The following is a 12,453-nucleotide window of genomic DNA, read 5'->3' as shown; positions in this document are numbered from 1 at the left end:
CTGGTCAAATCTGAAACTTTGCAGAAAAGAAAAAAAAGATTACCTAAAAAAAGTTTAAAAAAAAGAAAAATTAGATCATATGAAAATATTGAATAAAAGTTCGCCAGGTTTGCTCAAATTCAAAAGATGTATTAAATGTCCGACTTCTAATTTTCTCAAGCTTAAACATGGCACAATGGAGGAGAGCCAGAGAAAAACAGTAGGTGGATTGGGATCCTTCCAATACAATAGAATATCTCTCCCAGCCAATAAAGTTGAAGAAGCGGAACATTTCCTGCTTCCTTTGGAGTGATCCCAAAGATTGCCGTAAGTGAATTAGGTTGTAGGTCCAAACCTATGACTTTTGATAATGTTCTAAAAACATCTCTCCAAAAATTATTTAACTTTATACAAGACCAAAACATATGAGTTAAGGTAGCCACCTCAGTGTTACATCTATCACAGGTGGGATTTATATTAGAAAAAATATGCACTCGTTTATGTTTTGACATATGCGCCCTGTGAACTACCTTGAACTGAATCAAGGAGTGATGGGTGCAGATAGATAAATTTTTAACTAAATGATAAATTATATTCCATTGATCATCTGAAAGTGACTCCTGAAGTTCCAATTCCCAAGCACGTTTAACCCTATCATTAGACATCATTTGTAAATTCATTAGCCATTTATACATAATGGCTATCAATCCTTTTTGAAATGGTTTAAAGGGAAAAAAAATCATCTATCATATTGTAATTCCACTTTCTATTCCCATTCCGATATGTCCATCCATGGCCTCTTCCATGAGGAGGCCACACTCAGGTTGGAGGAACAACACCTTATATTCCGTTTGGGTAGCCTTCAAACTGATGGCATGAACATCGATTTCTCAAACTTCCGGTAATGCCCTCACCTTCACCCCTCCCTCCTTCACCATTTCCCAGCCCCTATTCCCTCTCTCACCTTATCTCCTTGCCTCCCCTTTGGTGCTCCTCCCCCCTTTCTTTCTTCCGTGGCCTTCTCTCTTTTACCAATCACTTCCCAGCTCTTTACTTCATCCTTTCCCCTCCAGGTTTCACCTGTCACCTTGTGTTTCTCTCTCTCCTCCCCCCACCTTTAAAATCTACTCCTCAGCTTTTTTTTTTCTCTCATCCTTCCGAATGGTTTCGGCCTGAAATATCCACTGTACTTTTTCCCATAGATGCTGCCTGGCCTGCTGAGTTCCTCCAGCATTTTGTGTGTGTTGCTCAGATTTCCAGCATCTGCAGATTTTCTCTTGTTTGTCAAGGCCAGGACTGGACCTTCAGTGTTTGGGGTACAGATGCTTCAAGAGGGATAGGAGGTGGAGGTAAGTGAGGAGATGGAATTGTGATATTGTTTACGGAAAACATCACAGCAGTAAATAGAAAGGATGTTCCTGTAGGAGCAAAGTCAAATGGTCAAACTTAGAATAATAAAAGGGCGAATCTTTTGTGTGGGATACAGCTATCGGGTTGTTATAGTAGGTGACACACAGAATAACAGCACCAACAAATGACAGCTATCTGAACTGCCAAGCCCTGGCTTCCTCACCTTGTTGGCTTCTCTCTCCAACTGCTTCACCATCTTTTTGGCATTTTGTTTGTACTCAGCCTTCTCTTTGTTGAACCTGACCTTGAGGTTGTGCAACTTCTGAGAGTGCAAGGCCCGAGCTTCCATCACCTGCTTGTCCAGCTCTTGGATCCTGGCTAGTTGTATCTCCCGCAGTTCCTGGATTAGGAGGGTGGAGACGGTGGAGGGGTCAGAGTGGGGTGGGGAGAAAACACAGAGCACAGAGATTGGTTTTTAACCTTCCCTCAACACCCTATCCCTTGCTGAGGTCCACAACTCAACTGATGCCTCCTGGAGTCTTGGCCAAGGTGGAGGCAGTACTCAGCTTGCACTGCATGGGGAAAGGGCATTGTAAACGAGGGACAGAACATAGAATAGTACAGCACAGTACAGGCCCTTTGGCCCACAATGTTGTGCCGACCCTTAAACCCTGCCTCCATATATCTCCCCACCTTAAATTCCTCCATATACCTGTCTAGTAGTCTCTTAAATTTCACTAGTGTATCTGCCTCCACCACAGACTCAGGCAGTACATTCCACGCACCAACCACTTTCCGAGTAAAAACCTTCCTCTAATATCCCCCTTGAACTTCCCACCCCTTATCTTAAAGATAAAAGATAAGATAAAGATAAAAGAAGAAATGTGCCCGGAGTCAGAGGGGGTGAGTAAGAACTTTAATGAATACTTTACTTCAGTATTCAACAGTGAGAGGGACCTTGACGTTTGTGAGGACAGTGTAAAGCAGGCTGATATGCTGGAAAGTACAGTATTGATGTTAAGAAAGAGCATGTTCTGGTACTTTTGAAAACTATTAGGATAAATAAGTCTCCGGGGCCAGAAGGGATATACCCCGGGTTACTAACAGAGGGGATGGAAGAGATTGCTGCGTCTTTAGTGATGACCTTTGCATCCTTACTGCCTGTAGAAGTAGTACCAGAAGATTGGGGAGAGGCAAATATTATTCCTTTGTTCAAGAAAGATAATTAGACAGACTAGGACTTTATTCCTTAGAGCATAGAAGACTGAGAAGTGATCCTGTAGAAGTGTATAAAATCATGAGGAGCATAGATAGGATGAATGCACACTGTCTTTTACCCCAAGGTTGGAGAATTAAAAACTACAGGGCACAGAATTAAGGTGAGAGGGAAAAGTTTTAATAGGAACTTGAGGGGCAACTTTTTATTACACAAAGGGTGGTAGCTGTGTGGAAGGAGCTACAGAGGAGGTGGTTGAGGCAGACGTTTAAAAGACAATTGGATAGACACATGAATATGGAAAGTTTAGAGCAGGGGGTCCCAGCCTGGGGTCCATGGATTCCTTGCTTAATGGAAGGGGCCTATGGCATAAAAAAGGTAGGGAAACTGTGGTTTAGAGGATATGGACCAAATACTGGTAAATGGAACTAACTAGCTTGGCATTTTGGTCAGCATGGACCAGTTGGGATGAAAGAGCTGTTCTCATGCTGTATGAGTCCATGACTCTGTGCTCCAGTGAGCACACACTTGATTCATGTTCCAGTCAAAGCAATGAGAAAGTCCTCACTTACTTTATATTCACTCAGGCTCTCGATCTCCTTATTAATCTGAACCAGCTCAGTCTCTTTCTCAATCTGAATATTTTTCAGTTCTGCAGGGAAAAAGTAAACAAAATTTATTGGATTGGACAAGATTGAATGCAGACTGACCACGATCTGTGCCAGAATTAAGCTACGCTTAAACTCCGTGACTTCAGCTTGTTTCATCTCAAAGAAATGTTGGGAATCACAGAACAAATTTCCCACTGAGTGGATTGGAGCAGACTGTGGGAAGTGTAGGTGCTCGGGTCTGCCATCAGACCAGAAGACATAGGAGTAGAATTAGGCCATTCAGCCTACTCTGCCATCCATAAGGGCCAATTTTATTTCATTTATTTTTATTGTGATTTATTTTTATTGTTTTTATTGTGGGGTTGCCCTCTCAACCCCACCCGGTACCCTTTGAAGTCCTTACTAATCAAGACTTTGGCAATTAGAAACATAGAAAAACTACAGCACAATACAGGCCCTTTGGTCCACAATGCTGTGCCAAACATGTACTTACTTTAGAAATTACCCATAGCCCTCTATTTTTCGAAGCTCCATGTACTTATCCAGGAATCTCTTAAAAGACCCTAAAATATCCACCTCCACCACCATCGCTGGCAGCCCATTCCGTGCACTCACCGCCCTCTGTGTAAAAAATCTTACCCCTGACATCTCCTCTGTACCTACTTCCAAGTACCTTAAAACTGTGCCCTCTCATGATAGCCATTTCAACCCTGGGAAAAAGCCTCTGACTAACCACATGATCAATGCCTCTCATTACTTCTATCAGGGCACCTCTCCATACGCCATCATTCCAAGGAGAAAAGGCCAAGTACATTCAACCTATTCTTGTAAGGTATGTTCCCCAATCCAGGCACCATCCTTGTAAATCTCCTCTGCACTCTTTCTATAGTTTCCACATCCTTCCCGTAGTGAGGTGACCAGAATTGAGCACAGTATTCCAAGTGGAATCTGACCAGGGTCCTATATAGATGTAATATTACCTCACGGCTCTTAAACTCAATCCCACGGTTGATGTAGGCCAATGCATCCTATGCTTTCTTAACCACAGAGTCAACCTGCGTAGCAGCTTTGAGTGTCCTATGGACTTGGACCCCAAGATCCCTTTGATCCTCCACACTGCTGTCTTACCAATAATACTATATTCTGTCATCATATTTGACCTACCAGAATGAACCACCTCACACTTATCTGGATTGAACTCCATCTGCCACTTCTCAGCCCAGTTTTTCATTCTATCAATGTCCCGCTGTAATCTCTGACAGCCCTCCACACTGTCCACTACCCAATCTTTGTGTCATCAACAAATTTACTAACCTAGCCCTCCACTTCCTCATCCAGGTCATTTATAAAAGTCATGAAGAGAAGGGGTCCCAGAACAGATCCCTGAGGCACACCACTGGTCACCGATCTCCATGCAGAAAATGACCTGTCTACAACCACACTTTGCCTCCTGTGGGCAAGCCTGTTCTGGATCCACAATGCAAGGTCCCCTTGGAACCCATGCCTCCTTACTTTCTCAATAAGCCTTGCATGGGGTACCTTATCAAATGCCTTGCTGAAATCCATATACACTACATCTACTGCTCTAACATCATCAATGTGTTTAGTCACATCCTCAAAAAATTAAATCAGACTTGTAAGGTCTGACCTGCTTTTGAGAAAGCCACGCTGACTATTCCTAATCATATGATGCCTCTCCAAATGCTTATAAATACTGCCTCTCATGCTCTTCTCCATCAACTTACCAACCACTGAAGTAAGATTCACTGGTCTATAACTTCCTGGGCTATCTCTACTCCCTTTCTTGAATAAGGGAACAACATCTACAACCCTCCACTCCTCCGGAACCTCCCCCATACCCATTGATGATGCAAAGATCATTGCCAGAGGCTCAGCAATCTCCTCCCTCAACTCCCATTGAAGCCCAGGGTATATCTCGTCTGGTCCTGGAGACTTATCCAACTTGATGCTTTCTAAAAGCTCCAGCACATCCTCTTTCTTAATGTCTATATGTTCAAGCTTTTCAATCCACTGTAAGTCATCCCTACAGTTGCCAAGATCCTTTTCCATAGCGAATACTGAAGCAAAGTATTCATTAAGTACCTCAGCTATCTGCTCAGCAGTCATTCAAGGATAACAATAATGAGGCTTAAAAGTGAGGCTGGGGATTTCGAATAAAGTTTTTTTCTTCGACTGCAGTTACCGACTCCGTGTCGTAATTTTAGCGCTGCATGTAGCACACCGCTACACATTGACCTTTGTTGAGGTGCAGCGTATTACTCCACATTTGCGCTTTACTCTTTGTTCGGCTCGACCTATTTGTGTGAACAGGCGTTCAACGTCATGAACATCAACAAAGCCAGCCACAGATCCAAGTTAACTGACCAACACCTCAGATCCATCCTGAGAATCGCCACAACAAAACTAAATCCAGACTTTGATGCGCTGGCTAAAAAGGGAGACCAACAACACTGTTCCCACTGAAATTAAAAATAAGTTTCTTCGTTGTGTTATGTAAAAAATGCATTTGAAAATATTTTTTTCAATAAGCCTTACATGTTACATGTCATTTCTGTTAAGTGATGGACATGAGTAGTGCGCAGGTGCACGTACGTTCTCAAAATAAAAAATGCGCTCCAGATCAAATAACGCGCTCCGCATACTGGCGCGCTGTCACTGTTCTGTCCTTGTGCTGGTCGTTGTTGAGTTTTGGCACAGGGGACAATTGAATAAGAAGGAGCAGGACAAGTAGACCTGCATCTCCTACCGTTTTTGAAATAAAGACAGTCAGGAGGAGAGTGATGATGATAATATCTTGAAGGATAACAGAATTTTCAGTGCTTTAAAATAATAACTGTTACTATTAAAAAAAGCTGTATTTTATTCATTTAATTTTCAGTGTTTTAAAAGTCATTTCAATAAATAGCTAAATACCATGGGACTTCAAAGACAGATATCTTGTTGTAATGCATTTGTTCATTTTCAATTGAAATTAAAGCACATGTTTTCTACACATCCCATGATATTTTATTTTCTCTTATGAGGTGTATTACCAAAACACTCCTTCCATCTGCTCCTGGTCCGGCCCCCCTGTCAAATTTTAGAACCCTTTGTGGCCCACAAGTCAAAAAGTTTGCCCACCCCTGTTCTAGATTCTAGTTGCTACTTTTTTTGTTGCTATTTTGGGGAATTTTGAACTGGGATAACCTGCAGATAATGAAACCAAATGTGTCTGGACTGCTTCGATTTTGTGTTTTATATTCTGTTTTTTTTTGCTTCTTTTTTGTTGCCGTTTGCACGTGGGGGGTTGACATTTTTCTCTGAATGGATTCCATGGTGTTTCTTTGTTTCACAGCTGTCTGTGGGAAGGTTGTATACTGCATACATGCTTTGATAATAATTGTATTTTGAATCTTTGATCAGTACGCAAGACAAGAACTGTATCTTGGGACATGTGACAATAATAAACCAATACCAATATCAAGAGTAAGTCTGTAGGTGACACGAACTCACCTGCGCAGGTTGGAGGACGGTTTTGTCAAGCAAGCACTCTGTCACAAAAAGCAGGATTTCCAGGTGGCTACCCATTTCAATTTGATCTCCCATTCCCATTCTAACATGTCAGTCCATGGCCACCTCTATTGCCACATTGTTGCCAAATTCAGGTTGGAGGAGCAACACCCCATATTCTGTCTGGGTGGCCTCCGACCTAATGCCATGAACATTGATTTCTCTGACTTTCGGTAATTTCTCTCCCCTCCAGCTTTCTCCTTCCCCTCTTCACATCTTCATATTCTGGGTTCTGCCCCCTTTCTTTCCAACCCTAATGAAGAATCTCAGCCCGAAACTTTGACTATTTATCCCCCTCATAGATGCTGATGGCTTGCTGAGTGTTTTATGTGTTGCAGTAAATGCTGGGTCCTATAGCGATGTCTACGTCCAACAAATGAATGCATTAAAAAAAACTAGAGTTTTGTTCCAACTTTATTCAATCAATTTGAGTTCTCTTTCTACCTGTAATATGTCTACCATATTATCATTTCCCTAAGTAGTCTCAGTTTTATAACATTTAACTGACTATAGCTTCCACATTTTCACTACCATTTACATGGAGTACTCCCTGGTATTACCCTGCACAGACTGCTTGGTTGTGAGGGAATACTCTCCGAATAGACATGTTTTTTCCTGTCAGAGCTTTGTAACTGTCCCTGCTGTGTGCCATATGCTGAGCGTGGCTAACTCCACGCATGGATTGGGAAAGTTGTTGAGGATACAGAGAGGAGAATGGTTACTGGTTCAAGAAAGTTGAAAGTTAAGTGGAGAATGGCCTCACAATGTTAATGCACTTCTCAATATGATGAAAGGTTTTGAATAGAGTAAATAGAACTATTTTCTAAATGGGGTGAATATTCAGAAATCAGAGGTTCAAAGGGACTAGTTCTGGAGCTTTCAAAAAGCATTAAGTTAGATAAGTTGCCGGTACCGGACGAGATATACCCCAGGCTACAGTGGGAAGTGAGGTAGGAGATTGCTGAGTCTCTGACAATGATCTTTGCATCATCAATAGGGATGGGAGAAGTACCAGAGTATTGGAGGGTTGCAAATGTTATTCCCTTGTTCAAGAAAGGGAGTAGAGATAACTGAGGAAAATATAGACTAGTGAGTCTTACTTCAGTGGTGGACAAGTTGTTGGAGAAAATCCTAAGAGGCAGGACTTATGAGCATTTGGAGAGGCATAATCTGATTCGGGGTAGTCAGCATGGTTTCATCAAGGAAAGGTCATACCTTATGAGACTAGTTGGATTCTTTGAGGATGTAACAAAACACATTAATGAAGGTAGAGCAGTGGATGTAGTGTATATAGATTACATAAGGCATATGATAAAGCACATGCAAGGCTTTTCTTCGGCAGTTTAATGGGGGCACAACTGCGCAAGCGCATGTAAGTCGGACCATGAGGCAGCTGGAGTATTTAAAGAGAGCAGTTAGACAGAGTGGGCGATGGAGTAGAGTGACACAGAGTAGGAAGGCTTTGTCTCGAGAGGCTGAGGACGAGCTTCACTCCAAGTGAGGTAAGGCCGGGTAAGTTCCTTTAAAGGAGAAAGTTTCAAAAGTTGAGGAAACGTATTGGATAGGTCATGACAGCTGAGATCGGCCCACTGGAGCATCCGTGATGCTGAGAAAGTCGTGAATAACACGTTCAGTGAGTTGGCCACACCGCAGGTAAAGGCTACACAGGCAGAAAGGGAACGGGTAGCCACTAGACAGCGTAGCAGCAGACAGGTAGTGCAGGAGTCCCCTGAGGTCATCTCCCTCCTAAACAGATATACTGTTTTGGATACTGTTGGGGGAGATGTCTCAACAGGGGAAGGCAGCAGCAGTCGAGTTCATGGCACCATGGGTGGCTCTGTGGCACAGGAGGGAAGGAAAAGGAGTGGGAGAGCTATACTGATAGGGGATTCGATTGTAAGGGGAATAGATAGGCGTTTCTGCGGCCGCAAACGAGACTCCGGGATGGTATGTTGCCTCCCAGGTGCAAGGGTCAAGGATGTCTCTGAGCGGCTGCAGGACATTCTGGAGTGGGAGGGTGAACAGTTAGTGGTCGTGGTGCACATAGGTACCAACGATATTGGTAAAAAACAGGATGAGGTCCTACAAGGTGAATTTAGGGAGTTAGGAGATAAACTAAAAAGTAGGACCACAAAGGTAATAATCTCTGGATTACTATCAGTGCCACGTGCTATGTGGCTTGAAAAATGGTACAAGGGGGAGGGATTCAAATTTCTGGGGCATTGGAACCAGTTCTGGGGGAGTTGGGACTGGTACAAACAGGACAGTCTGCACCTGGGCTGAACTGGAACCCATGTCCTAGGGGAAGTGTTTGCTACTGCTGTTCAGGAGGATTTAAATTAATGTGGCAGGGGGATGGGAACAAGTGCAGAGAGACAGAGGGGTGCAAAATGAGGGTAGAAGCAAAAAGTAGTAAGGTGAAAAGTAAAAGTGGTCGGCAAGCAAATCCAGGGCAAAAATCAAAAGGGGCCACTTTTCGACATAGTTGTATAAGGGCTAAGAGTGTTGTATAAACAAGCCTGAAGGCTTTGTGTGTCAATGCGAGGAGCATTCATAACAAGGTGGATGAATTGAATGTGCAGATAGCTATGAATGAATATGATATAGTTGGGATCACAGAGACATGGCTCCAGGGTGACCAAGGATGGGAGCTCAACATCCAGGGATATTCAATATTCAGGAGGTATAGACAAGTAAGAAAAGGAGGTGGGGTAGCGTTGCTGGTTAGGGAGGAGATTAACACAATAGAAAGGAAGGACATTAGCCTGGAGGATGTGGAATTGATATGGGTAGAGCTGCATAACACTAAGGGGCAGAAAATGCTGGTGGGAGTTGTGTACAGGCCACCTAACAGTAGTAGGGAGGTTGGGGATGGCATTAAACAGGAAATTAGAAATGCGTGCAATAAAGGAACAGTAGTTATAATGGGTGACTTCAATCTACATACAGATTGAGTAAACACAAATTGGTAAGGGTGGTGAGGAAGAGGATTTCTTGGAATATATGCGGGATGGTTTTCTGAACCAATATGTCGAGGAACCAACTACAGAGCAGGCCATTCTAGATTGGGTATTGAGCAATGAGGAAGGGTTAGTTAGCAATCTTGTCATGTGAGGCCTCTTGGGTAAGAGTGACCATAATATGGTGTAATTCTTCATTAAGATGGAGAGTGACATAGTTAATTCAGAAACAAAGGTTCTGAACTTAAAGGGTAACTTTGAAGGTATGAGACGTGAATTAGCTAAGATAGACTGGCAAATGATACTTAAAGGGTTGACTGTTGATATGCAATGGCAAGCATTTAAAGATTGCATGGATGAACGACAACAATTGTTCATCCCAGTTTGGCAAAAGAATAAACCAGGGAAGGTAGTGCACCCGTGGCTGACAAGGGAAATTAGGGATAGTATCAAGTCCAAAGAAGAAACATATAAATTAGCAAAAAGAAGCGGCACACCTGAGGACTGGGAGAAATTCAGAGTCCAGCAGAGGAGGACAAAGGGCTTAATTAGGAAAGGGAAAAAAGATTATGAGAAAAAGCTGGCAGGGAACATAAAAACTGACTGTAAAAGCTTTTATAGATATGTGAAAAGGAAAAGATTGGTTAAGACAAATGTAGGTCCCTTACAGTCAGAAACAGGTGAATTGATCATGGGGAACAAGAACATGGAAGACCAACTGAATAACTACTTTGGTTCTGTCTTCACTGAGGAGGACATAAATAATCTTCCGGAAATAGTAGGGGACCAAGGGTCTAGTGAGATGGAGGAACTGAGGGAAATACATGTTAGTAGGGAAGAGGTGTTAGGTAAATTGAAGGGATTAAAGGCAGATAAATCCCCAGGGCCAGATGGTCTGCATCCCAGAGTGCTTAAGGAAGTAGCCCAAGAAATAGTGGATGCATTAGTGATAATTTTTCAAAACCCTTAGATTCTGGATTAGTTCCTGAGGATTGGAGGGTGGCTAATGTAACCCCATTTTTTAATAAAGGAGGGAGAGAGAAACTGGGGAATTATAGACCAGTTAGTCTGACATCAGTGGTGGGGAAAATACTAGAGTCGGTTATCAAAGATGTGATAACAGCACATTTGGAAAGAGGTGAAATCATCAAAGTCAGCATGGACTTGTGAAAGGAAAATCATGTCTGATGAATCTTATAGAATTTTTTTGAACTAGTAGAGTGGATAGGGGAGGGCTAGTGGATATGGTATATTTGGATTTTCAAAAGGCTTTTGACAAGGTCCCACACAGGAGATGAATGTGCAAACTTAAAGCACACAGTATTGGGGGTATGGTATTGATGTGGATAGAGAATTGGTTGGCAAACAAGAAGCAAAGAGTGGGAATAAACGGGACCTTTTCAGAATGGCAGGTAGTGACTAGTGGGGCACCGCAAGGCTCGGTGCTGGGACTCCAGTTGTTTACAATATATATTAATGATTTAGACGAGAAAATTAAATGCAACATCTCCAAGTTTGCAGATGACACGAAGCTGGGCGGCGGTGTTAGCTGTGAGGAGAATGCTAAGAGGATGCAGGATGACTTGGATAGGTTAGGTGAGTGGGCAAATTCATGGCAGATGCAATTTAATGTGGATAAATGTGAGGTTATCCACTTTGGTTGCAAGAACAGGAAAACAGATTATTATCTGAACAGTGACCGATTAGGGAAAGGGGAGATGCAACGAAACATGGGTGTCATTGTACACCAGTCATTGAAAGTGGGCATGCAGGTACAGCAGGCGGTGAAAAAGGCAAATGGTATGTTGGCATTCATAGCAAGAGGATTTGAGTACAGGATCAGGGAGGTTCTACTGCAGTTGTACAAGGCCTTGGTGAGACCACAGCTGGAGTATTGTGTGCAGTTTTGGTCCCCTAATCTGAGGAAAGACATTCTTGCCATAGAGGGAGTACAGAGAAGGTTCACCAGATTGATTCCTGGGATGGCAGGACTTTCATATGAAGAAAGACTGGATCAACTATGCTTATACTCGCTAGAATTTAGAAGATTGAGGGAGGATCTTATTGAAACATATACAATTCTAAAGGGATTGGACAGGCTAGATGCAGGAAGATTGTTTCCGATGTTGGGGAAGTCCAGAATGAGGGGTCAGAGTTTAAGGATAAAGTGGAAGCCTTTTAGGACTGGATGAGGAAAAACTTCTTCACACAGAGAGTGGTGAATCTGTGGAATTCTCTGCCATAGGAAACAGTTGAGGCCAGTTCATTGGTTATATTTAAGAGGGAGTTAGATATGGCCCTTGTGGCTAAAGGGATCGGGGGTATGGAGAGAAAGTAGGTGCAGGGTTCTGAGTTGGATGATCAGCCATGATCTTACTGAATGGCAGTGCAGGCTCAAAGGGCCGAATGGCCTATTCCTGCACCAATTTTCTATGTTTCTATGTTTCTAAGGCTCCTTTAGAAAGTAAGGAGGCATGGGATCTAAGGAGACCTTGCTTTGTGGATCCAGATTAGACTTGCCCACAGAAGGCAAAGGGTGGTTGTAGATGGTTCGTACTTTGCATGGAGTTTGGTGACCAGTGGTGTTCTATAGGAATCTTTTCTAAGAGCCCTCCTCTTTGTGATTTTTATAAATGAGCTTTTTAGAGGAAGTGAAGGGATGGGTCAGTAAGTTTGCTGATGACAGAAAGGTTTGGGGTGTTATGGATAGTGTGGAGGGTTGTCAGAGGTTACAACGGGACATCGATAGGATGCAGAACTGGGCTGA

At 42.9% G+C, this 12,453-nt stretch overlaps 1 protein-coding gene across 5 annotated transcripts in view; it reads right to left on the bottom strand.

The window, feature by feature from the left end:
- Positions 1 to 12,453, bottom strand: part of ccdc166 (coiled-coil domain containing 166) — a 48,934-nt gene that overhangs the window by 14,214 nt on the left and 22,267 nt on the right. For all 5 annotated transcript variants that reach the window (XM_059965767.1, XM_059965769.1, XM_059965766.1 and 2 more), the window contains 2 exons: positions 3,118 to 3,197; positions 1,553 to 1,729 (listed from right to left, as the gene is read on the bottom strand). In XM_059965767.1, coding sequence (XP_059821750.1) covers positions 1,553 to 1,729; positions 3,118 to 3,197 — 257 coding nt within the window. The remainder of the gene's footprint in view (positions 1 to 1,552; positions 1,730 to 3,117; positions 3,198 to 12,453) is intronic.

Source organism: Hypanus sabinus, chromosome 3 (genome assembly GCF_030144855.1).
Source record: "Hypanus sabinus isolate sHypSab1 chromosome 3, sHypSab1.hap1, whole genome shotgun sequence".
Taxonomy (NCBI): Eukaryota; Metazoa; Chordata; class Chondrichthyes; order Myliobatiformes; family Dasyatidae; genus Hypanus; species Hypanus sabinus.
The sequence above is the reverse complement of the archived record's forward strand: the minus strand, read 5'-3'. Positions and strand labels throughout refer to the sequence as shown.